Genomic DNA, 27,221 nt, shown 5'->3' on the forward strand with positions numbered 1-27,221 from the left:
ATCCTCTCTTATTTACCCACTATATTATAATGAGTGGTTCTCCTTACAGAAAAAAAAAGTTAAATAAGTTATAGCAGGAAATATGCAAAACTATTTTTATGAAGAAAAATACTGAATACTGCAAATATTGACCAGGTGACTAGAAACACTCATGAAATATTGAACATTGATTTTTGTCTTTGGAAGTTTTAGTAAGAAATATAGTAGTTTGGGCTCCAGGAGTTTAAAGTCTTCTGTCTTTTCTACCCACATCAGATGCTACTGGTATGGCAAAGCTTTTTGTTTAACTCCAGCAGTATGTGAGGTGAATCTATATGCACACCCTGGTTTTAGTCCATGTTTTCCTATTTTGTATATCATATGCAATGTTTAATGGCTCACAAAGAATGGAACAGAGTGATTTTTTAAATCAAAATCATATACAATATATCTCCACCCATTAAATACTCTTTTCCATCTCATTAATCTATTAGCTATTTCCTACTTCTGGAGAAAAATCTCTTGAGATATTTATGGAACAGGAAATGGCTGAGTTTATCAATATGCACATGACAGTACATCATTTTGGATCACAATCCTGTTGCCGAAAATGTTGGAAAAGTGGTCTGATCATTTCATGTCTCAGATATCACTGAAATCTACTCAACCACTGACGTAGTTATGAAATAGGACTTTTATATTTTACCAGTTAGTATTTATTATACTGATATTTTATCTAACCAGAGAAATCTTCTATCATTTCACTTGAGGGTTTCATGTAGGGTTTTCAACTGATATTTTTAACCATAATGTATGTTATAAACAAGTATATACCCTGATTTGGTTTGCAAACATATTACATGTTCAAAAATGCACATAGTATCTTTACTGCAGGAGACTGAGTCTTCCAGATAATTGCAAATTTCAAGCCCACAAACTTTATTGCCTTTTTTGTTTATTAAATGCAAAATATTATAATACAATGAAATGGTTGAAGTTTTGAAATACACAGAAGTTAAAAATTCAAAATTATTTGATCTCACAGTCAAATAAACTTCCCAACAAAGTATGCAGTCTTTGAAACTACATGTCCTCAGGCTGCCAGACCTAACAGCCCTCCTTAGATGGATTTCAGAAGGTGGGGTGTAAATCATGGGATTTGCAGAGGCAGGAAAAGAGTCAACAGTATTTCCAGGATCTGAGATCATTCCTAGAATCTCAGTGACTCTGGAATTTTTACAGAAATCCAGATATGGATATGTGCAGTTGTTCTCAATATGCAATTAGAACCAAATACTATTGATTTCAATGAGAGTTGGAATGGACGTTTAGACTGAAATGTTCATTGCTTATGTAAAGATCAAATAAATGTGCTTTGTAAAGGTGGAGGAATACTCGTCTTCTTAGTCATGAAGCACCTATGTAGCCCCTCTATGGCTGATCCTACAGGGCATATACTGTTATAGGAGAATGCTATGTTCACCTTGTGCTGGTGTTATTTGCTGAAACACATTAATTTTTGCCCCAAAGTGAATTCTGATGGGAAAGTTACAAGCTATTAAAGGGGCTCAGAGTGAAATTACCACTTCAACCACAGTTTTTATATGAAGCTACTGCATAATACTCTGATCATACTGACTGCATCATTCAAAAATAGATTTTGTTACAAATAAAGGTGTATCAGAGCAACAGAAAATCAGTCACAGAATGACTCAATCTATAAGTCACCCCCTATGGTTTTCTTTATCCAGAGAAGATGTGACTTTGTAAGACGAGTGTAGACACCAGGGCTTTGGACAGCACCGCACTTGTTTGGCTTGCCAAAGGAAGTAATGCCTCTCAGTTCACCATCACATATCAAAGGACCACCAGAATCCCCCTGAAGAAGAGGAAGACAAACTTGACATTAGAAGTTACAAAGGCTTGAAAACATGCCGCTAATTAAACTAGTGCGTGTGTATTTGTGTAGACAAGGTCTGAGGAAAGCTTTCAGAAATTAATTCTTGCTTCTATTGGCCTTTCTTAAGAATATATGTTTTGTATTTAAAAAAAGGAAAGCTTAAAATCTGATCCATTCATTTGTGAATTAAATAGAGAATAAATCTAATTTAGTAGTAATAGTAATGAACACATACATTTTTTATCATCTGAAACAAATTGGAAACCTTACCCTTTGAATGCAGAAAGTTTCTGGAAATAATTAGTAAATCTAATCAAAAGTAAATTGATTGGAAAATTAATCATCTAGTAATGTACTCACTGGGGTGTGCATAAAACAGATAGTACAGCGTGTTAACTCTTTTATTGCTGGACAGAAAGACTTCTATGACAATGGACAAATGGACAAATCCTTTAAAATCAGCAACAAGTCAAGGCATAATGTACTAGACAAATTTGCCAAGAGGTGTGATTTCCCTCTGTACCTCCAGTGTATATAAATGGATGGAATATTGAGCAACGGACAATAGTTAACCCCTTGTCTTTTTCTCCTCGTTCTCCTGATTTAGATTATAAGTAAATTGGATTTGAAGATCTATCTAATGTTAGGAATTTCTACAGTGCCCAGCAAAGTAGCATCTAATCCCTTGATCCTGCAAACCCTCACTGGGACTACTCATGTGCTTAAAGTTATAAATTGCTTAAGTATATTCAGGATCGGAGAATAAGAGGTCATAAACTAAATCAGTCTTGGTTAAATCCTGAAAATGCATGACCTAAACTAGGATCAATTTAGTAAATCGATGTGATGTAGAATAAAATTCTTAGAACAATAGCCTGGGATCATTCCTGATGACAGACCTTATGAGAGAAAGATGCTGGACATGAAACCAAAGAATTGGTGTGAGTTGTTAGTGCACTGCAAAGTTTAAGAAGCTGTTACTTCTGTACAGGGTGGACTACCTCCTTTTTGACTCCACCAAATGCACTTGGGTACCACTTTATAGGATCAGAAATGAAATGATACAAGGCCATGGAACAACTCAGGGTAAATGCAAGCAGGTCTTGGGTCTTGACTCTGCTTCCATTGAATTTAATGAGAGTTATACAAATTACTTTAATAACCAGAATCAGACTATAGGGGCCTGATCTTGAAAGGTCTTGAGCACCCTCAGCTCTTCAGAGGAGAATACTCACTGTTCCACAGGATTGGGCAAAGGGACCTCACTGTAAATTTGTACTTATTGTTTGTTGGTGTGCGAGTATTTTCAGTTCTTAATTATTAAATGCATGTTTCCGCATTACATTTTCAGGTAACTCGTTGCTTTTACTGTTAGACGTTATAAGGCTAGTCATGAGCTACTGAGGTGGGATCTGCAGTGGGTACTCATTTATTACTAGCCAGAGAATGTGAGTACTAACACTTTTGTAAAAGTCTACTCCTTAGTGGATGATTCCACTTATAGCAAAAAACATGATATAATTTGGCATAATACTAGACTCCCATGTGTAGGTTTATGAACCATCACAGAGGGAAAATAGAGCTAACCATCACTTGTTAACCTGACCAATTAAATATTAAAATATTTTAAAAATATTGTTGTTTATATATAGGTATCAACACTTTATATGGCTGAAATTAGTTTTATCACTTGACTCGCGTACATGTGAAATGCTTTAAACCGCGTAAAGCCTATTCCAAAGTTTAATGGAGTCAATGGAAGTCTTTCCACTGATTTCACTGTCTTTTAGAATAGGCCCATATAATTTAATCTGGATTACCATGGCAAAGACTGGACATTTCCACTGTTCTTTTTCCACTAAAGACCATTTGACTGCAGAAAAGGAAAAATATTTTCCTGTTTTCCCTGCTCATAAAAACATACAAGTCCAATGTCCCTCAGTCAGATGCTTTGAGTTTAAATCTTAGAAAATCAGATCAGCATAATCCTTTATAACTCTGAGACGTACTTAGTACACTTGTTTTACAGCTGAACTAAAGATCTGAGCACTCTGATGTGTCCATCATACCCATTGTTCTACATTTTACTTCTAAGAGCCTGTAGATGGGTATAACAAATATATGTACTTACAGTACATGAGTCTTTTCCTCCTTTTTTCTCATCGCCAGCACACACCATGTTCATTGTTATAATGGGATTATAATTATAGTGCTTCTGATCATTGCAGATTCTTCTGTCGATGATGGTGATGTTTACTTCTCTCAGGGTATTAGAAAGCTCACGCTGTCTATTATTAGTTATTCCCCATCCTGCTACATGACACTTTGTTCCTGGTTTGAGATCGGTGTCTGTGTTAGGTAGCTTAATGGTTTTCACAGCTTTATTAATTTTTGCTCTCTTTTGAAGCTATAGGATGATAAGAAGACATAGTTATTGCAGGGAGAGCTGGTAGTAACCGCTATCTTTAAGTTGCTCAACACTCTCCATTATGATTATAAAGTATTTTTGTGACCTTTTCTTTGAGACGCTCGCATGCCTTTGGTATTCAGCTCAAAACACTCTTGAGCTAGGGAAGTGCCTTTCCTTTGTCCCATGCAATTCCATTCAGCTTTTGATGAAAAATCATAACTTCCTTTCTCTGGCTTATGTTCATCAGAAAAGTTTTGGCAACTTGCCAAAATAACTGAACACAGAAACTTTCCAAAGTGCTGGGCTTCTGCCCCTGCCAAAGCAGCAACAACCACTGTATTGGGAACATCTGGGAGTCTAGCTGGTCAAAAATTTTCTCATGAAACTGTTTTTTGACCGAAAATTGGGTTTTCATTACAATAGTTTTTTTGTGTGAAATGTGTCTGCTTTCTGCAGAAATTTTTGTTATTTCATTGAAAAACTGAAATCTTTTGTCTAAAATCAGAAATATTTCTATTCAGAGTGGCTCTGTGGTGCCTCATGGGAATTGTAGGTCGGGTGTTTTATGCACCAAATCTCTGTGGTTGGGCTTTCTGGCAGGCTTACATTTCCTATGATGCATCATAGCCCGGGACTTCTATGATGCAACTTCTTCCGATACCAAAAGGGGAGAAAGTGATGCATTATGGGAGATGTAGTCTGCTTGGAGAGCTGGACCCATAGAAGAGTGTGAACTAGAGCCCATGAACTAGAATTAAAGCCCATGAACTAGAATTCCCATGAAGGACCACAGTACCATTTTGAATAGAAATATTTTGGTTTTTGGCTGAAAAATGTTGCCAAAAACTTGAACATTTTCACAGAAAACCAACAGATGAAAAAGATTTTTGTTTAATTTGTCCATGGAACCACCCCCACTGTATTTTCCAACCAGCTCCACCTAGGTGATGTCAGAGAAGCTGAGGTTAGGAGGAAGAGAACTGGGCTGGGCTCAGCTCCCATTCCCTAGCTGTGGACCTAGCACATGGTTCCAGTGGCTCATTCTCCCACCCATAGGGGTATATGGGACTGGAGCTCCCCTATCTCCCAAGAGTGAGGCAGAAGAGAAAGAATTAGGCCAGGTTTCTGGTGACTACTCCATAGACCCCGGACATTTTTTTTGTGGCCCACTGCCCTCCCCCTCCCCTTTTTGGAATAGTAGCCTTTCCTTTAGCCAGCTAAGGTTGTTAGTCTTGTAGCTCATGTGGTAGCAATCTATACTACAGCACTCAAGATTCAGGGCTTTAACCCTACTGATGCATGATAGAGGGCTTTTTGTAGCTGCATATAACAGAACATATTTTTGCTTTTTTCCTTTTAAAAACGTAGGAAACTTTAGGTACCAAAAATTACATTAAAAAAATGTTATTTAGATTAAAAAGTCAAGTGCTTGAAATTTAGGAAATGGCAGATTTACAGTTTCTCTTGCATTTCATTATCACCTGCTCCTTATTTATATGATGATATACTATTATTTCCACTGGTCCCCTGCCTCATTCAGTGGAAGGATGCACTGTCAGGCAACTGTAAGTTTTCGTAATTTTCAAGTGCTTGACAATGCGATGTAAATAACTTTCTTTTAATGGAATTTTTTAAATGTAACATATAGCTTAAGAGGAGTAAAAATATTAAATAGAGTCAGATGTTTGACTAATAACACTCCCTATACCATTAGGTTACGCAATACTTTGCACAATAGCTATTTAACCTATTCCGATGTCTTGGATAGCAGTTGTTCCCAACCTTTTTGGGGAAAGCCCCACTAGTTAACATTAGCTAAAACACGCGCCCCTCCCCCACCTCATCACTGGCCATAAATACATATAACCTCTATAAATACATATAATGATGATGATAATAATAATAATAATTACACTAAATTACATAAATAGTAATAATAATAAATTACTCTTACCTGCGTAAGAAGTTAAGCCTTCCCTGGCGCAGCCAACACTGCACACCCCATGTGGCCCCACCCCTACCTGTCCCTCATGGACTAAGGATAATGGAGGCAGGCCCTGGCAGGTTGGCCGGGGCTGCTCCTCTCTGACCAGGAGCCCAGCCGGTGTGGGTCTGGAGCGGCTGCTCCTCTGCTCTGGCCAGTGAGGATCTTGGAGGGCTAAATGACCTCAGTATTACTGAAGCCTCATGGACCCCCTGTAATCTTTGGTGCCCCCCCAAGGGGATCCCCACCCAAGGTTGTATACAAAAATGACCTCAGTGTGTACAAAAATATTTCCCACAGGCAGTGCTCCTTATAAGAAGTCAGAAACCTGCACAGAAAGTTTGGGAAAGTATAAAATGACAAATGAGTGTATGTATAACAGAATAATAAAGTCAGAAATATTAAAGAACTAAAGATTTTGTCTTGAATCTTACTAAGGCAGGGGTCGTGGAGAGTTGCATATTCTAAAAGTATGGTTAATAAAAATTCTATACCTGCAGAAGCATAATGTCATTTTCTTTTGCCTGATGATCAAAGCATGGGTAGGGAATTGATCTTGCAATTTTAAAACTCTGTTGTTCTTTCTCTTTTTTTGAAGATGAATGAGCTCCAAGAATAACTGTGCCTTTATCACTGTAAAGAAGAATAACATCAACTGGATTCATCATACAAAATGATACATGTGTGCAGTAGTATTCTTTTCTAGTAGTAGTAGTTCACTCTCTTGCTGAGATACGCTGCTGTAACTGGTTCTATGGTGTTCAGTTGCTTAACTACAAAGTTGATCAATTTCTTTTCTTATGCCAAAGCAACAAATAATAATTAACCAAATAATAATAAACAGCACATTTGTATTAATAATTCATAACTCTAAATAATTCGATGAACTAAAATTATACAGCCATATCTGTACCTTTTCAAACTTCACAGAGTCTTGGAAGGGTTTCATATCTCAGGATACAAACCTGCCCCTACAGTTTTGATTCTGGGATTGACACAAAAGTGGAAGAGATCTATTTTCTGGTTCCAGTTTGGATGCATCAAAAATTTGATGAAGACAGCTATCCTGAGAACAGAACTCTTATAAAAACTGACTGATTTTTGCTGTTGTGGGCTGAAATCTCATGAGAACAGCTCATGAAATCTGGATGCTGTTTGATCTGAAATCAAATCTGACCTGTATCATTGCTTTGGCCTTGAACCTGAATCCCAAACGTATGATACATGTCTAATCAGGATCCCTGTCTCCTCAGCCCACATCTAATTCAGCTCAATTACATCTCCCCCTTAAATGTCCTGCTTCCTCACAGACTCACCAGACAATGGAGTTGTGGCTTGCTGGGGGTTCCTTGAATGGATGCCAGAGATGCCTTGTCTCTCTTGCCAATCAAGGACCAGTTTTATATCAGATTATGCAACTAATTGCTCCAGTGGCTCTAAAGTACACAGTGATTGCATGGGAAGAATTTGCACATGCATTTAAGTTGAGCTGGGATATAGAATTGGACGGCATTTGATCTCTCTTCCAGCCTCAGCAAGATTTATCCTCCCATCCATTCATGCACTGGGTTATGGGGAAATGATCCTCTTTCCTTAGGACATTATATTGGTGTTTAATTGCTGACTGAAATCTGTTTGCTTTGTTAGCTATTGCATTTTCTCTTTGTTCAGGTCAAGCCAGAATTGCTTTCTGTTTTCTATATGTCCTTGCATGCTAATATTGCAAATGTTGGGCCGCATGTAGTCTTTACAAGAAGCTAAATATATTCACTTGCTTGGGCTGTGACACTAGGAATGAATATGTATCCCTCTGAACTGTAGGATCCAATGCTTCATTGGGACTGAGAGACTCACCAGCAGATACTGTGTGCGGGGGTCTGGCTCAGTGGCAGTTCTAATCCTATTGATGGAAGTAGAAGGTGGGACTTGTGGTTTCAATCTCACATTCGGGCCAGATAGTTTATTTAGCTAGATAGCCATTTTCACCTTGGGGGCCTGTCAATCAGGAGAAAGGCTGGCTCACACACTAAGTTATTAAGGCCATCCTTAGCTGGAAAGAGTCTTTTCATTCTCATCTTCATTTGCTTACACTGTCGCTATTTCATAAAGTTATTTAACAAAGAAAACAATTTAATAAATAAATAAATATATAAATTAACACATAAACTAAAGAGCTATTTTAGCATATCCTCAGGTGATGAACTGCATTCATCTTATACAATAAAATTATGCAAATTTCTTTCCACTTTTGTGCACAGCTATTTTGGACTGGTTTGTACTTTGTTCAGCAAAATTGTGATTGACTAAGAAAACAGTCAGTACATCTTTCCTCTGAGCTAACTGCTGCTATTCTATGCATGTGTCCAAATAGTAGTTAACAAAAAATCTCTGCATCTAAATTGAAGGTTAGGGCACCATGTTATGGCCTTTATTATTCATGAAAGTGTTGAAATGGAGAACACAGTTGCTTGCTTGCCAGTGTTAAAATGCAGTAATAAGATTATGATCACAATTACACTAGCAATACAAAAATTTAGAGATACTAATTTTTATGCTTCAGGAAATAAGCTACTAATTGCCTGGATTGGAAAGAAACTTCCCTCAAAGGCACATTATTGCATAATTGTCTAGATACCAGACTAGATGGAACATTAGTTTTATTTGTTATGGGAATTTCTAAAGCATACTAGATCTACAGTATCAAGCATTAACTTTGGTTCATAGTGTGTGTAAAAACATTCTGTGAGATAGAAATCTCTAGAAGAACTTACATTTTACAATGGGCTGCAGTTAACACCCAATTTTCTTTGATCAAAGTTCCTCCACAATATTCTTTCCCTTTGAGTAGGGCCATATATGGTCTTGAATGTGCAGTCACTTCATACCCTCCAATTATATCCACACATGAATCTAAAAATAAAAATAAATCATGCTGCACACAGTTGGGATAGCATATAATTAATATAAAAAAATTCCATTCATAAAGAAAGGGTTAGAGTAATTTTAAGATATAAAGCATATAAATATATACACAGACTTATAGTGCTAGCTGTAGCTGTTTTAGGGGTGGGATTTTTAAAATTGGTCTGTGTTGCCAAATCTGCTTCCACTGAGATCAGTGGGAATGGAGTTAGGCCTGGTTTTGAAAATCCCATCCTAAAATACAAACGGTCTTGTGGAACTTTACTTGCATGAACTGCAGTTGTTTCCATTGCCAGGTTCATCAGCTGTCATTATGCCAAAGAACCCAGGATCTGCCACTGTATAAACATTGTGCAGTATATTTATAAGTGTACCTCTAAAAAAACTGGATATGCAACTCACTACATAAATCAGATAAAGCATTAAATGAAAATATTTTTTTTTAAAGTTGGAAATTAGGAGATTTATGCCAATTGCAGCTTAATTTCAGATGGAATTTTCTGACTGCATAGATATACAGTACATCCTTTGAGAAGGGAACCAGGTACGGCTAATATAACTCTTCTAGACTGCAGTCACCTCCCCTTCTGCAAGTTGAGTGAAAATTTTCCCTTCATATATTATTTTTAGAAGTGTAATAAGGCCTAGCTTTTACAATCAATGGAAAATCAATAAAAATGTTTTCTTTTACTTACTGATAACTTCATTATTTTAGTATAGCTAGCTGCTTCTTGCTCTACATATGTCATGAGTTACAATGACAATGGATAAAAGCAGCACTTACCTCCAGGAATCATCAGGAGAATAATGGCAGCAAAAGCAGACAAAGTGAAGAGAAGCCCCATTATTGCTGCAGTGTGTTCTCCCACAGTAATCGTCTGATATATATTGAAAATGAAAAGGATGTGGGCTTTCTCCCTCCCCCGCCACTTAAGGACACCTGATATTTTGTAACTGAAACAACAACAAAAAAACACAGTATAACTTCTATGATGTCTCGAGGAAGGTGCATTTCTAGGTATAGTGCTCGTGTCCTATAGTTGATGAGTCATGAAGCTAGGAGCTCCTGAATAGGGGCTGACTGGAAAAACAAATTTAGAGTTCAACAAATTGGCATTTTCAGATAAAAAAATGTTTGTTTAAAAATTTTCTGACCAGGTTTATCTCTGAGGTCAAATCCCTGCTCTAATGTTAACTTACTGTGTCTCCTTGGGCTAGCCACTTAACACTGCAAGCCAGTGAATCTCAGTTTCCTCATGATTAAAATACCTCACGTATTGTGAAATGTGTAAGCATTTCTTGAAAAGGTGAAGTGCAAACTACTATTATTCTAAGACAAGTGTCAGATCTTGTGCAGTATGATCATTCCTGCTGAGGCAGAGTACAGCTGGTTTTGAATCAGTGTGGATCTGGAGACAGAAAAAGAGACTAAAATATATTAGGAAAGTGAGAAGATACAAAGATTAAATATCTAAGGAAACTGCTTTAAAAAGTATTTTATTTCATCTTATGTTTATTTAAAGAGGAATGTGCTTAACTGAGGACAGCTGATGTTTAAAAAACTCTTGAGTATGGAATGACCACTATGCATTTGCTGCATCTCCACACTAACTAGAATGAGTGAGCAAAATTTTCTTATACTGATTTTTCTGAACCATTCTGAATGTACAGTGTGCCTAAGATTTTGGGTGATAGGAACAGGAAAAGGCCATCCAGCCTAAGCTATGTGGCATTTTTTGGTTGATTTTAAGCCTACATTTGGGCTTCCACCCTCCAGCTCTGTCCCTTTACCAAAAGGAATTGAGATGTCTTTTGAACCCTCTTTGTTTCACTTAATTTCTCTAATACCAATCTTATTCCATATGTTTAGTATCCTTTCTGCCCAAGTTCTCTGTTTGTTCCCTGATTTCTTATTTTTCATGTCCCTTAATTTTTTAAGATATTTCCTGTGTGATTTCTTAAGTTTGGTGGGATTGTTTGGGGAATTGATTAAGGTAAAAATATAATACATCTAATGCAATTAAAGAACCCAAAGACATTGTAATGAATCTGTGGCCATCTACATTCAGACAGCACCTTTGCCAACTAAGTCACAAACATCTGACAAAGAATAAAATGTTAAACACTGTGTTCTAAAAAACATAGGCCTCTTCTACTTGTGCAGAAAGTGAATCTGCCATTAGTTTTTTCATTAGCATTAAGACATATAGTCTTTGCAGGCCAGCCACTGGAAAAGAGCTATCAGATCCGACCATGGAATACATGAAGAATAGCGTTGCCTTTACGGCCCTATTTGACAAAGCACTTACGTGCATGTTTAACTTTAAGCCCATGAATAGTTCCACTGAGAGAGAGAGTTTTGATGAGAGAAAGCTATTTTGGGGGAAATAACTTGTTGTGCTCTCTCCCCTTGCATAGCTGCTGATTGGATGTAACAGAAGTGTGCTTTTGTTTAAAGAGTGCTTTAGGTATTTTCTCTGAAAGTAAAGCTACCGATACAATTTGAAGTTCCATCTAAAGAGAGGCTATAGTGTCAAAGATCTGCTGATATTGAATATACAGATACATATATTTTCAAAATGGACCATAGCTAGTTATAATGCTCTAGTCCCCCTGCCACAGAAAAACATTTCAGTACTGAAACCTCATTCAGCAGAGCTGCAGTTCTCTAAGCCATTATTAAAAATAAGAACTACATGGTGTAGGAGGGGTTATATTTCAGTTTCCTTACACTGGTGTTTTAAGGTCACTATAGGCTTTCTACATTTTTCGTACCAGGGTCAGGCCATTTCTTTGTAGTGGTTTGGCAGATGACGTGCCCAAGATCAGTGGAAATACAAGTGGTTTGAAATACAGATTCATATCTCTAACTGCTGGGCTTGCTTTAATGGTGCAGTGGTTTTTTAGATTGATGGCTACTCACGCTGACCTCCATTAGCTATTTTGTTTGCATATGATGCACTTATACTTAGGGTTCCTGATTCTGAATCTGGATCCTTCCTACACCGTCAGACATCACTTAGGGCATGAATAAAGCTCTGCCATCCCTGCCTCCCCTGGGCTGCTCTTTGCATGGCATCTACGTTGTTAAGTCCCATAAGTTTTCCCTCTCTGACTAGTGTTTGACTGAGGGATTCTTTAGTTGGACACTTTTGTGTGTTCTTTAGCTGCCCAGTGCCACACTTGCCATAGAATCATAGAATTGTATGACTGGAAGGGACCTCAAGAGGTCCTCTAGTCCAGTCCCCTGCACTCATGGCAGAACTGACTAAGTATTATCTAGATCATCCCTGACAGGTGTTTGTCTAACCTGCCCTTAAAAACCCCCAATGATGGAAATTCCACAACCTCCCTAGACAATTTATTCCAATGTTTAACCACCCTAACTTTTCCTAATGTCCAACCTAAATCACCCTTGCTGCAATTTAAACCCATTGCTCCTTGTCCTATCCTGTCCTTGTTAAGGAGAAGAATTTTTCTCCCTCCTCCTTGTAACAACTTTTTATGTACTTGAAAGCTGTCATTATGTGTCTTCTCCACACTAAACAAACCCAATTTTTTTCAATCTTCCCTCATAGGTCATGTTTTCTTGACCTTCAATCGCTTTTGTTGCTCTTCTCTGGACTTTCTCCAATTTGTCCACAGCTTTCTTGAAATGTGGCACCCAGAACTGGTGCCAATACTCCAGCCAAGGCCTAAACAACTTGGACTAGAGCAGAAGAATTACTTTTCGTTTCTTGCTTACAACATTCTGGCTAATACACTCCAGAATGAGGTTTGCTTTTTTTTGCAACCGCGTTACACAATTCACTCCTATTTAGCTTGTGATCTGCTGTGACCCCCAGATCCCAATCCACAGTACTCCTTCCTAGGCAGTCATTTCCCATTTTGTAGCTGTGCAATTGATTGTTCCTTCCCAAGTGGACTACTTTGAATTTGTCCTTATTGAATTTCATCCTATTTACTTCAGACCATTTATCCAGTTTGTCCAGATCATTCTGAATTTTAATCTGAGCTTCCAAAGTACTTACAACCCTTCCCAGGTTGGTATCGACTGCAAATTTTATAAGTGTATTTTCTATGTCATTATCAAAATAATTGATTAAATTATTGAACAAAACCGGACCCAGAACTGATCCCTGCGGGATCCTACTTGATATGTCTGTCCAGCTTGACTGTGAACCACTGATAATGGCTCTCTGGGAATGGTTTTCCAACCAGGTATGCACCCAGCTTCTAGTAGCTCCATCTAGGTTGTATTTTCCTAGTTTGTTTATGAGATGTTCATGTTAGGCAGTATCAAAAGCCTTACTGAAGTCAAGATGTATCACATCTACTGCTTCCCCCCATCCACAAGGCTTGTTACCCTGTCAAAGAAAGTTATTAGGTTGATTTGACACGATTTGGTTTTGACAAATCTTTGCTGAGTGTTACCACCATGGCAGATGCTCCGACTTCATTCTTAACATATATCTCTGTCGCAGTTTCAGGCTAACTGCACTTGTATCCCTCCTCCCACGGTTTTTAGTTCCTGTAGGAGCTGCAGTAACCCACTCCCATGGAGTAGAACACAATCATACATAAACCATTCATAAATTTAATACTGTGGCCCCCCCAAAGATACTGCATATGGTGGCAATATCTGTCACATCACCCACAAAGAAGTGGGTGTAACTAGAGTGCTTGACTGGCAGCCTACGGGAATCCACAGGTTTATTTCCAACTGGTGTGACAGCCAATACCTTTTATAATTTCAGATTACAACAGCTCACATAATAAACATTCTTCCTCATAGCCCAATTCCTTTCTCTGTCCCACCTCCTTGGAGGTCAGGGTCATGGGATCTCTGTGGTATAACTTCAGCTTTTCAGGGGGAGGAGGAAAAGTATTGAACCTCCTAACATACACACACACACTGGCTTGGCCTTTTGTTCCCTACATACTAAGTAAAGGTGAGCGGTAGTTTTCCCCCACCCAGCTCAGGGTCCTTTACATTTTCACAGATCATTGCACCATCAGACTGGAGGGAGACATTTCTCTGTCTTCCTTGCTGACTAATGTGTCAATTTCTTTGTGACCTGCAGGGGAATCCAACCCCACTTCTCACTGTCAGCTACTCCATTTGCATTCTGGCAGCCTTTTCCACTCCAGTTGCCATGTCTCTGGATCTCTCACCATCACTGCCACCTCTGCTGGACACTCTGTTGTACCATCTCCTTAGTTCCCAGCAGGCCCTGTAGGAGAAGGGAGCTCTCCTGACCCCTGTATGAAGGAGGTACCCCATCTTGCCTCAGATCAAGTGACTGCAACTTGGCTTATCACCTCCGATCTTTTCAGATCATCAACAGACAAATCTTGTGGCTCATACAAGGTCAACAACTGCTTTCTCTTCAGTGGCTCCTAACTTCTGCTCCTTTCTCTCTTTTTGCTATTCTTTTCCCAAAAAGACTATGAGAACCTTTTTCTCTGTGCTTTTTCCTTCTGTAATATTTGCTTTCACTGCTGTTAGCACTTATGGCAATTCACATTGTCACGTGTTAAGATGGAAAAACCTTTGAGTTGAAGATTCATAGTTTGTTCTTTAAGTTGTAGATTTTTGATAACCAAATCCTGTTTAAGCTGATGAATGCACCTGACATCGCTTTGCCAGTTGGTAACATTACAGGCCCATTTGCTTGCACCCTACTGCCAAGGTATGTGAATTGACTCACCTCTTGTATTCCTTTGCCTTCTGAAGTAATGCTTGAACTGGGAGTTGCAGGGGTTCTTATTAGATCAGTGGTTTTCAACCTGTGGTCCACGGACCCCTGGGGGTCCAGAGACTATGTCTAAGATTTCCAAAGGGGCCTGCAAATGAAAAAAGGTTGAAAACCACTGCATTAGATTAAACTACTAAATTCCTTAAAAGATGCAGGGGATTCATTTAAGGGGCTGATTTAAATGGTGTGTTAGAACAGCTGTAAGAGTAATATGTGTCGATGGCCTCATCTTTGACCACTCTCCTGACAAACCACAAGGGAGGGTGATGCTCAGAAACACTCAGCTTTTTCAAAAAATGCAGCCAAACCACATCTTCCTGTAGCAGGTATTTAAATATCAAAGGTTATATATCACAATTTACAGCCATTGCTCTCATCTGGAAATTATGTCAATCATGGTGAGATGGTTGTTGGTTTTACTGTTCTTTGAAACAGTTGCTAATCTACCTCTGAGATGTTAGCAGCCTTTCCAGGATAAATACAACCCTTCCTTCTTAACATGGATTATGCGTATATGACATGATTGTGCTTTTTCTGTTTTATTTCAGATGGCTGCACTGAGATCACACAGCATTTCCACATTCTCAGCCTTTCATGACTGTGACACAGGCAGACAACTTAACTAAGCGTGGAGGAGCTCTCATTAAAAACCCCTAGGTTTTGACAGTACACGCTGTAGAAAGTACAATTTGAGATGCCTTTTATACTGTGGCAGTTGAGAATTAATAAAATATGGTATGCCAGCCTGTTAATAAAGAAAACTTGAGCACTTCATTTTTTTAGTATTTTTAGCATTTTTTTAGTGATAAAAACAGTTGATCAATAAGTAGCTGATATAGGACCTTTAAATTCTGCTGTAAGGTATTTTTTTTTAATTCCAAGATTGCCTTACATACAGTAATCACTATGGGGCAGATTCTGCCACCCTTACTCATGTTGAGGCATATCCTCTGTCACAAGTAGACTCTGTGAAATCAACAAGAGTCCCTGAGGAGTAAGATACTCCTTAGCAAGAGTAAGAATGGCAGAGTCTACCCTAATGCAAAAATAAATTCCCTAGGTAGTTCAATGGATTGATAGCTGACAAAGTCAATTGGAGTTTTACCCCAAATAAAGAATATGGACGTCAAGATCTGGCTCACTGATTATACTTTGCAATTATTGCACCTTCCATCTGCAGGTCCCCTGCATCTGAGGTCTCAAAGTGCTTTGTAAACTGTAATGAATTAATCCTCAAGATACCCTGGTGAGAAAGAGGAGTTTATTATCCCCATATTACAGAAAGGGAAACTGTGATGAACTTTAGCATCCTTCACCAAAACTGCTTCATATGGCCGCAGAGTGAAGAAGTCCCTGTAAATAGAATAGGTGCCTATATAGTTAGGACAACTGGCTCAAGGTAGATGAGGCATCTACTGTCTGTGTCAGGGGCTGAAATTTTCACCTTCTACTCTTGGTTCAGATGTTCTTTTTTGCAGGAGGGAAGCTCCTGTATTAATTTTTCTACTTGTATAGTAAATTTTAAAATAAAAATAATTGTAAGCAATTTTAGTATTGATCCTGACTAGCCTGTAGGCCAGAGTCCTTCTCAGACAAAAGCATGAGCAGCTGCTATGCAAGCTCCTGCATGCTGTGCCTTCCTTACTAACCTAAGGAATAAAGTGAAGGGGGAATACAACTCCTGCCAAAGCAGAAGGAGACCCCTGAATGCGTCTAGCTTGGATTTTTGTATCTACTGTATGAAATATTCACATACAGCATGTTTATTTTTAGACAGCTTAAAAAATATGCTGCTTTGGGGATTAGATGGTTTAGGGATTTGCTAACAGGATCTGAAGCCTTTCACCTCTAGATTACCACAGCTGATCTGTCCATAGTCAGTTGTCATTGAAAGCATTCATATCTGACAGCTGTTCAATGAGCTATGTGAAAAGATGGATTGGGGGAGGGTGGGGGAGAGGATGTGGTGCCTACTTCATACAAGGCCTGAGTAGACCGGAGCCCAATAAGACAAGGCCTGACTAGAAGAAAAGGGCCAATTAACCCTGTGATAGGCTGCAACTGTGGGATAGTCAGAGCTGATAAGCTTCTAATTGATGATGAAGCCCAGCTGGACAAGAGGCAGGTTGAACTGCTATAAAACCAGGAACAAGCACATAAGAAAGAGGCTGTAGTCATTCTTGGGGGGGCTTAGCATGTGAAAGAAGGAATCAGCGGGAGCATAGAGGCCTTGAGGGAAGGACATGCTTAGAAGACAGTGGAGAAGGAGCCTGATAGAAGCAAAGTAGGAAACAGTCAAGGAAAACTGCAGTAAGGTTTGGGACAGTGCAAACCTTGGCCACTAGTTGTAGGGTCATTGGCCTGGAATCCAGAGAAGTGGGTGGGCCCAGGTTTCCCTGTCAGCCACTGGGGAAAAGGCAGTGTCTGGGCAGTGTAATGGAAAATTGCCTGAGACAGATCACCCAGTAGTACTTTGATACCTCAGAAGGGGAGGACCATAGTGACATGGCCAGAGAGCCAAGCCATGACAAGGGAGCACCCCGGGTGATGAACAGAAAGAGGGTGAGTGACTGAAGGAGGGGACATCAGATAGGTGATGAGCCACTAGGAGAGGCACCACCATTCAGTAGCGAACCCTGGGACATAGGTTCAGTCTAAATTTTAATGGAAAAGGAAGACTTCATGTCAAAAGCCACAAGCACTATTGGAACTAATGGGTACCTTGTAGCTGACTGAATGGGTATATAATTATTCTCCGACCCCAGAGGTAGTACTTGTTTGTTGCTTTTGGTAAAATCAGAACAAAGAAAAAAAGACAGCAGAGGGATAGGGCAGGAGAAAGAACTAGCTATGGAATTGTGTGATGAAACTTGCATCACTACTACTTATGCTGTGCCTGCTCTGGAGATCAATAGAGGATTGCAGATTCCAGTGCTGTTTGGCTAGCAACTTCCACAAGCGTTACGTTCACTTGAAAATAAACTGTGTCTTAGTGAAGACTTGCTGCTGGAACAAAGAGTGGTGTGGGGTTTTTTTTTGTTTTTTTGTGGTTTTTTGTGGGTTTTTTTTTTTTTTTTTTTTTTTGACTCTACGGACTCTTCACTTTGGCATAAATAAAATATCCTGGATGTAGTGAGGTTGGGGTCTGGAGGTGAAACACAGGAAACCAACAATTTCTACTGGCAACTTATTTTCACAAGGGTGGATTAAGTTTAGATGAGAGAACATGGAGAAAGAAAAACTTTAATGAGTATGTTTCTGGCTATGAATTTTTTACCAGAACTCTCAGGGGGAGATTTTCAAAGGCAGGAAGGTCAGTTAGGTGCACAGCTTCCATGGACTATCAATGGGAATTGGGTACATAATTCCCCTTTGTGCTTTTGAAAATCAACCCCCCTCTTTGATAGTCATTATAGACATACACTGAAGCTGGCGATGTCTTTTTTTCTTCATTCCACTCATTAAGGGCTTGATCCTACACTCATTGGAACTAATGGCAAAGATCTATTGACTTCAGTAATGCAAGATCAGATTCTAAGGCCCCCAGTTCAGCAAGGTGCTTAAGCATGTGCCTAGCTTTAAGCATATGTGAAGTCCTAGTGATTTCAATTATGCTACTCAGGTGCTTAAATTTAGGCATGTTTAAGGCTGAACTGGGATCTCAGGCCTGATCCAAAGCAAACTTAAGATAATGGAAAGATTCCCATTGACTTCAGTACATTTTATATCAATCCCTGAAAGACAGATTCAGCAGTCCTTACGCAGGCAATCCTCCCAGTGGAGTCAGAGGAAATTTTGCCAGAGGAAGGACCAGACTCTATGTGTATAATTACCTGAATGTCAATCATTAAAGTTTATTAGGAAAATAAGTTTTCATGTAAAAATTAATAATAGCATTGTGCTAATTGTGACTTCAAGGGGCAAAGCAGCCTCTGCAAAGCAGAGCGAGTCTCAGATAGCAGAAACCTAACAATCTATATATTTAGAGTTTTGGAAGTGATATAAGTTCCCATGCTTCAGGGTGCAATCCAACCTATTACTAATGGGGGCTAATAAGAAACTTTCCATATAGGAAGCATATTCCATTACTGACTACTGCATATTTTTTTTTGCTGCTGCTTCTTTTGCAGCATTTGGTGCTAGTCACTGTTGGAGACAGTTGGAGACTAGATGGACTATTGTCTGATCCAGTATTGCAATTCCTATGTTCCTAGATATGAACTAATATGGGAATAGCTCCTTTCTCACGTTGCTGTCCAACACACATCTAATATATATGAAAATGGCATGATATTCAAATATGTCATTTTCATATAAAGGGCTATTTACATATGTCCATTTGATAGGGAAAGTCAGACAAGAATCTATTCAATAAACTTCAAGTATATCTAAGTATCAATTTTTACATAAAATAGATGTATTTCTTTACCATCTGAGGGATACATTTAAAGGTACATTAACTTAGCTTTTAAAATCCTGCCTTTTAAAAAGGAGGTTATGATCATGATGAAAACGTGACCTGGCTCTCTGTTTTCCTGGGAGATATTACTCAGTTCTAGCAGTGACTTTCCGTTACTGGATTTAGTTTGAGACACAGAGTAAGAAAGTCAGAAGTTAAAGTTGTTCTTGGAGCCCATCGAGCCCCCACAGCTCAAAAGGTAAAGCAAATATTTAAGGAAATGCGCTCCTTTTCCAATCCCCAATTTAACTATTCATCCAAGGAAAATGACATATTGCTCCTTGAGGTATTCTGCTAATTACTGGAATAGTGTTACCAAGACAATTTTGCAGATGATCATTTTGGCTATACATCTGAATTAAAGAAAACCTTCTTTTGAAAGCTTAGCAATGTCATGGAAAACTCAATTTCTGGTTCTGTTCATCTAGAGTGGGTTACAGGAGCATTGGCATCATCAGAATAATGGTATTTGAAGCCCATTCTAGGGTCTACAGCTCCCCTTAGTTCACTCAGCTCAGCAACCTTTCAAAACCCCTGCTATCGCTTAGTCATTTTATTTATTGTATGCCTGAAAGGAAATGCTGAAGCAGTGTGTGCAGAGGAATCTGGGCTGTATTTGAAACATGCATCACACACGAGTAAGCAAAAATAGGGATATCTTTTTTGGGGTCGGAGAAGAAAAATCTGTAGGCAGGAACTCCGTAGATGAACAAAGTTGTTCTTAACAGGTCTAGTGGTTCCAATTGGAAAGATGGTATCCCAATTAGACTACGCTTAAATTCTCCTTGGTATTTACACAAAGTGGTTTATATGAATGACTAAAAAGTGTTTTTAAAATAAGTGAGAATACATGAAGGGAATTCTAGGCCTCTGAAATAATTGTGTAGAGTTATATGAAAGAAATAGCTGGATAGCATTTGAAACTATTTAATCCTCAATTGTTAACGCAGTAATATGGCAAGGACACTCTGAGGAGATTCAAAGTAAGTTAGTGGCCAGAACCAGTCATCAATCCAAAAGGAAAACAATTGTACGATCCTTTCAGAGACTGGTTGATTGATGGCAACACACGCAAGTTAGAAACCATGAAAAGAAAGCCACAAACCAGGTGTTTACTGCTGGAAAAGTACCATTCGCAGCTTGTGACTTGCAGCTGTCAGCTGCCAAGATCAACGGGTGATAGACTACACTCTAAACAAGCCTGAGGCTTTTTTTGCAGGGAGGCATTTTAATTGTTTTTGAGTGTGGCCACCATCAGCTTGAGGAGGCATGAACTACGGTTATTTGTACAGCTGGAGTAGTATTACAAAATGGATCAAAAGAAAAGAATTCTTGGGTGGGATGTTATTGCCAAAACTCTATGTTCTGCTGTTACTAGGATACTATTATCATCCTGCTTCTTTATTTTAATATAGAAGCAAGGATACCACTATAACGGAAGCCTCCCTAAAATGCTCAGCTCTTTTGTTCTCAGTGTAGACATACACTAATCAAGCTGGGATATTTCCAACACACAGACATTGTGGGTTTGGAAATTTCCACATGAAGCCACGCTTTACGGTATATACATTTGGTTTATTGCACTGTCCCTTTGAGACTACCTGGCCAGAGCAGTTTAACTGACAGTTCACTCCTTCAACCCACCACAAAACACATAAATCCCTGTTCAAATGAGATCATGGGACAGTAATTGTGTTTGGAACACTGAATTTCCTTTCAGTAACATCATCAACTCCTCCAGTTTTCACTACTGATGGTCTTAGTGTGGTTATGTCAGTGTTTTCATTACCATTTGAAGCTGATAGACTCATGCAGGCCTGTGATGAAGAGTGAGTCTGTCAGATAAAGACAGAAAACTTGTGAAATTTGAAAAGTTCAAATCCTTTTGAACTTTCCAGATTTCAGAACCCTGACCAACCATGCACTACAGCTCTAGGAAAAATTGTCAGTACAGCCAGATTAGGAACTTATTTTTCCTTATATATCTTTTGTAGTTACTGATCATTCTGGGCTCTCTTTTCATTTCTGTTTCTAGTGGGCATATTGCATTGTCATTACAAGTTTTTAAATCTATCTATTCCTAGACTAAAGACCAGATTCTGAACTCATTTACACTGCTGTAGATCTGGAGTAGCTACATTAACTGCAGTGGAATCCTCTGGATTTTCACTGGTGTAACTAAGGTTAGAATCTGTCTAAGAAATTTGAAGAATAATTATTAGAAAGGGACAATATTTTTAAATAGTCTAAATGCCAGTGAAAAATCAGTGACTGTTTTCCTTCCTCCCTCTATACAGCTGCGTTTTTTCCTCTTTTTTCCAGTTGAATGGCATTGCAAATTTAAACGAATATGTGGCATTTCTGCCTATACCCAAGTCCAAAGAAGATATCAAAGTTGGTAGAAAGTGCTAGGTGACAGGATGGGAATCGCTTCTTCAGGAAAATGGTCTTTGAGCCTTCAGAAAGCAAATGTTACAAATCATTGACAGAAAAACCTGCAACAAATTATAAAAAAACAGATAAAAATAACTAACAGCATGTTGTGTGATGGAGGGAAAACCAGATTTTCCAAGTGAGATGCTTGTCAGGTGATAAAAATATATCCACTCTGCCTTGTAAATTCATTTAACAGGCTGATTTCTTTGACTCACGAAAGCATCCTTATACTGACTTGACAGAGAGTTTGTGCTTTTAACTACAGTTACATCAGATTTATTGCAACATGTTATAAGTTGAAACAATATAACTGTTATTTCCCCATTTGTGGATATGGAATTGTATGAAAAAACAAGGGAAGGAAAAACTACACCTTATGACCGGTGAAATTTCTGAATTTATGAAAAGTTAGTCCAGCTTTGCCAAGTCTATATAGATGGATTAAAAGTTGACAGCACAGGTAGAGTAGGGACAGCTTTCTGGGTTTCTAGTCTTGGAATCCAGAAATCTAAAAAGCTATTGAATTATATGACCACTCTATGGTGGAACCAATGAGGATAATGTTGGCACTAATCTGGGTAAGAGATGTGCAACTGGCATCAGCTGTAATTTTATCGGATTCCTTGTCAGGCCTAGTGACAATCAGAACAGGGACTTTGGAAAGCAGAAGTGACAGAATAAGTGAAGTAATGTTCCTATCTGTAACAATAGTATGGAACACAGTGCATATCAGAATTTGGAAATGAGAGCTGACAAAGCAGCAAAACATACTATAAAAATGAGGAAATGGTTATTAAGATACCCTTAATTAGACAAGAATTTAAAAGTGTGGTCACGAAAGCGCGTATGAAGGAATGGCAAGAACCGTCTAAAGAAACAAAAAGGATAAAGGTTCTGTGTTTTATGCTCAAAAATCAAAGATAATGCTGTACTCCAGTCATGAAAAAAGGTGAAGTAGTCATTTTTAGAGTGTTAACAGGTCATTGTGCCTTAAATACTAAGTTAAACTTATTAAAAAAAAAACAAAAGGTGGATGTGTTGTGTGCAAAACCAAAGAAACCGTTGATCATGTTCTATGGCATGGTGGGCAATATTCTATGGAAAGAAAATTACTGTATGGAAAATTGTCAGCTCAAAATCAAAGATTTTTCCCTACAGGGACTAATGAGATTATCAGGGAAATGGAATAGAGCGCCTAAAAGGGGGGAAAAAAGCACTGTTGCATTTCCTGGAGGATGCTAGGATGAGTATATTACTATATTCTACATACATTAAATGTTGAAGGTAGGAACACTTACTGTACTTGTCTAATACAGGGCCCAATCTAACATACATCAGAGTTAATGGGAGCCTTTCCATTGACTTCAATGGGCGGACCCGAATGAAGAAATGCCTACAGGGTGTTTATTTTCTCTATGTAGCTGAAGGGGAACTTCAGCACCTCACTGTGGGAGTAGCCAGTGACACAGGTTAGCGCTCTACAAAGGACAGTCAGATGGCCCCTCTGAGTGGTGATTTTGGTGCACCAGGGACCTGACCTTAATCCACAACTGGCAAGGCCTTTAAATCAGTTATTTAAGCCCTCTCTTCTGAGCACAGGCAACTGTTCCAGAAATTTCAGTTATTTCTTAGGATTTTGGTCACTGTGTGATCATTATGCTAATTAAGCATCCAGGCTTGTAATAAAAACCATTCCCCTGATGGGTAAGGGGATTACCCACTAAAAATAATTAGTAAGAAGGGTAAAAAGAAATAGGAAAAGGTAACCATGAACCCATGAGAATGCAACATATAAAATGCAGCCTGCAGAGATTTAGCATATAATATCCTCTTGCTGCCTATATAGAGTGGGTGCACTTAGAGATCCTATTAGTTTGAGAAATATTACTGGTTCTACTGGTATTCCCCATTTTCACATTAGTGGATTTCTCTCAACTGGTAGAATCCTTCAAAACAGAAGAAACTTTTTAAGTGACCACTGGATAGATACATAAAATATACCATTACAATGTGTGAGATATATATATGGATATATGAGAGATATATACACTGTGTACACACACACACACACACACACTCACACACACACAGTATAGGACACGGGCTTGATTTGCAGTAAGTAGACCCACACCCTCTTTGGCTACATCTACACTACACACCATTGATGGCAGCGTGTAGAATACATATAGCTATGTACTGCAGGGCTGAGTCCACCCTGCGGCATGTAGCTTCACCTGTCAGTGAAAGGCTCTGACAGAGGGGATGCACTGGGGAAAGGTGGTAGCAGTTCCCCATGCTGGAGCCTTTCACTGTGATGAGGCACCTTTTTCTCTGTGGTGGGAAAGGGCTCTAGCTGTGGAGAACTGAGCCTTGCTGCCGGCACCTTTTCCCACTTCTGGAGTCTTTTCCTGTAGTGGGGAAAGACTCCAGCAGAGAGGAAGCAGTGGGACACTACACTGCTAGAAACAGCAGTATAGATGGGGAGGCATGGCTTTGGTGAGTAGAGAGCCCTGTAGAATATGTACGCAAGTACTTACCTGCACCTTCCAGGCATGTCTTTATTTGCCTAAGCTATACTTCATAGTCTACCCACCATTTATACCCATGTGAGGGAGGCTATGCAAGTATGGATGCTACATGTTGAGAGAAGCATGCAGTGTAAAGGTACTCTTTATTTAAACATGACTCCTATTTGCATAAATGCCTGATCTGCATGGGCTAGATAGGTACCTATGTGCATCTCTGGTGCAATTTTTCCATGCACAAATATGCAAATAGTTGTAAGTTCTACTGGATGTACACATGCGAACCAATCTACTTTCTGAAAATCAGGTCCTGTATATAATTGCATAAGAGTTAAGTGGGCAGTACTACAAAGATACTGCAGAGTATAAACTTACCCATGGAAGTTCATGTGGCAGGACAAATGTGCGGAGAGTACTAGTCAGAAAGGAGTGCTGGCTGAAACATATGACCAATCAGTAACAATATATTGCCATGACATTAGACACCATCCACATTAGAATTTATTTCTCAGATCAGAGCTAAAAGGCATTAACAGGAAAGGCACATAAAGACAGTCTGGGTATTCAACATATTTAAAAACACACTGTTCTCTGGAAAGTCAGATAAAATACAAGTAGAAGAGGATCCTGTTAGCAACTGAAGTCTGGAGTGGATTTAACAGCAGATAAACAGTTGTTTAGAACACAGTCCTCTGACACATGTGACTCAGCTCCTTCAAAATGAGAAATCTAATTCTGTTTCCTTTAACCTGTCACATTTCAGTGTGAAACTCCAGCTGCTTCTCAGGTATCGTTTTCAGCATTAGCCCTTCCCCCCAATTTCCAAACATCAGAGCTTTTGTAACAGACTTGCATCTCTTATCCACTCTCCACATCCATGTCTGAAATTTCTTCCTTGGTTTTAAAGATGAGCCCCACTCTAGAACACCCTTGTATTTCAGGAAGGATCAGATCCAGACTTTGCAGCTGGGGATAGTCTCTGGTTGGTTTCCTCCTCTGTCAGTCAGTATAACTGTTTCAGGCGTTAACAAGTTAAAGTGATAGGTGCTTAGGAAATACACACCAAGTAGGTTGTTTAATCAGTGGTAATTTGCCACACATTCACATTGTAGAATAGACTGGGATTATACATCTATGGGTCACTGTAGAAGGTTTGTGCAGGCCCCTCGCCATGCTGCTCCACGCCTCTGCTCCCACAAACCATGCACAGATCACAGCTTCTTGCTTTCACGGGTGCTCTTTAAGCTTTACAGGCTTTTCCCACCACCAACTATTTACAAGTACAGTCCAGGCCCTGGGGCCACACAGTCTCAGCCCCTAAATCAGGGCAGCTCCCCTCCAACTGAAACGTCTTCCTCCTAGGCTGACCACTCACCCCTTCCTTCTACTGCTCCTGCTACCTCCCTACTGAGAGTCTCTGGTGAGCCCCTTCCTATGAGCCTTTACTGGACCTGTCTAATGAGCATATCAGCTGCTCCCTGTTAGTCCAGCCCGCTCAGGCTCACTCAGCTGGCTCCACTCACCCTCTAATTAAGGCTCCAGTGGCAGAGGGATGGCTTAACCTTCAGTTCCCAGCCAGCACCCTGTCACACACCTCCCCCTTATGAACCACCAGGTTCAGTTTTCCCCAACCCCTCCCTCCTCTACCCAGAGGATCCGAGCAGGGAAGTGCCACGCTCTCCATGGCATGACTCACCGGGGTCCCATTCTGAGGTTTGTCCATCCCCCACCGGCAGAACATACACTGTGTTGGGGCTGGATGGCCTCACAGCTTGGCTGCCACCCATAGATTACCACACCAATAGCATTCCTGGGGTCATCCCCTGTTCATTTGCCCCTCATCTGGCTGAAATCCAGAGTTAGTCCCAACCTCTCCCAGGACTGCTAGGGCCATGGGTTGCTTAGATCCACCCAATGTGGCCTGGGCCACCTCTCTTAGAGGTTGCGTCAGAAGGGGCTCTGCTGGCCCTTTTTCCCTTTTTACGGGGCCTGGGCTAGCCACCCCTTTCTCTCTGCTCTCCCTTTCCTCTGGGCTCTGTTGTCTAGGGTCATCTTTTCTCCTCTCGGGGCTCAGGGGACTAGGGGCTCCCCATCGCCCTTCCTAGTCCATGCCCAAGATTACCAGATATGGTAGCTCCTCTATTACCCTGACCCGTTTCCAATCAAACCTGCCCCACGTCTCCAGAGGCACTTGGGCCACGGGCAGGAATTCCTATCTCTATAAATACTCATATTTCAGGCTTAACCTTTCCCCTGGATCCACTCTGGCTTCACCAGCCCACCTCGGACAAGCAAGCAGGCGGGAGCAGTGTCCACTAGACCCCGCCGGGACTTTCTCCCTGCCCTCATGGGAATAGTGGACAACTTCAGCCCTTTGCCTCACCCTCCAACCTCAATCCAACCACAAAACTCCATGTAGCCACACTCCACCTGAGGGCAGTTACTCTTCTTATGCCCCAGCCGGCAGCAATGCCAGCAGACCAGCTGCCAGGCTCCACCAGGAGCTCCTTGGGGTTCCTCCCTCTTCCTTTCTGGGCCCTTCCTGGGGTTTGGTTCTCTGGACATCTTGCCCTGGCCTGGTCAGGCAGACCCTCTCTCTGGGGCAAATCTTCCTCCACACACACACTTCTGTGAACGTGACTGCTGCATTTACTGTCCCTGGCTGATGCTTCCAAACCCAGATGTGTACAGGTAGGCTATGTAAAAACTTTTCTACAACAATCGTGTCCATGATCTCCCCTTAAACTTCAGTTTCCAGCCAGCAGCCTGTCACAGTCACTCTGACATTCCATCCAGAAGAGGGCATGGATAACTCAAATATTGTGAAATGACACAGATACTAGTCAG

At 39.9% G+C, this 27,221-nt stretch overlaps 1 protein-coding gene across 1 annotated transcript; it reads right to left on the bottom strand.

Annotated features, from left to right (window-relative positions):
- Nucleotides 1-928: 928 nt before the first annotated feature.
- On the bottom strand, nt 929-10,068 carry GZMA (granzyme A). The gene is made up of 5 exons (XM_067568655.1): nt 9,980-10,068; nt 9,045-9,183; nt 6,768-6,906; nt 4,011-4,286; nt 929-1,858 (listed from the first exon to the last, which is right to left on the bottom strand). Exons 1-5 carry the CDS (start codon nt 10,038-10,040, stop codon nt 1,697-1,699), a joined length of 777 nt encoding a protein of 258 aa, XP_067424756.1. The 5' UTR covers nt 10,041-10,068; the 3' UTR covers nt 929-1,696.
- Nucleotides 10,069-27,221: the final 17,153 nt, after the last annotated feature.

The sequence above is a fragment of the Emydura macquarii genome, unplaced genomic scaffold (assembly GCF_026122565.2).
Source record: "Emydura macquarii macquarii isolate MOO-44397 ecotype Brisbane River unplaced genomic scaffold, CSIRO-AGI_Emac_v2 contig_2897, whole genome shotgun sequence".
Lineage (NCBI taxonomy): Eukaryota > Metazoa > Chordata > Testudines > Chelidae > Emydura > Emydura macquarii.

Coding starts and splice junctions, on each gene's coding strand:
- GZMA (XM_067568655.1), bottom strand. CDS start 10,040: ATGGGGCTTCTCTTCACTTTGTCTGCTTTTGCTGCCATTATTCTCCTG. Junction 9,184..9,979: donor TCTCCTGATGATTCCTGGAG/GTAAGTGCTGCT, acceptor TTTTATTTTTAG/ATTCATGTGTGGATATAATT. Junction 4,287..6,767: donor ATGACATTATGCTTCTGCAG/GTATAGAATTTT, acceptor ATCATCCTATAG/CTTCAAAAGAGAGCAAAAAT.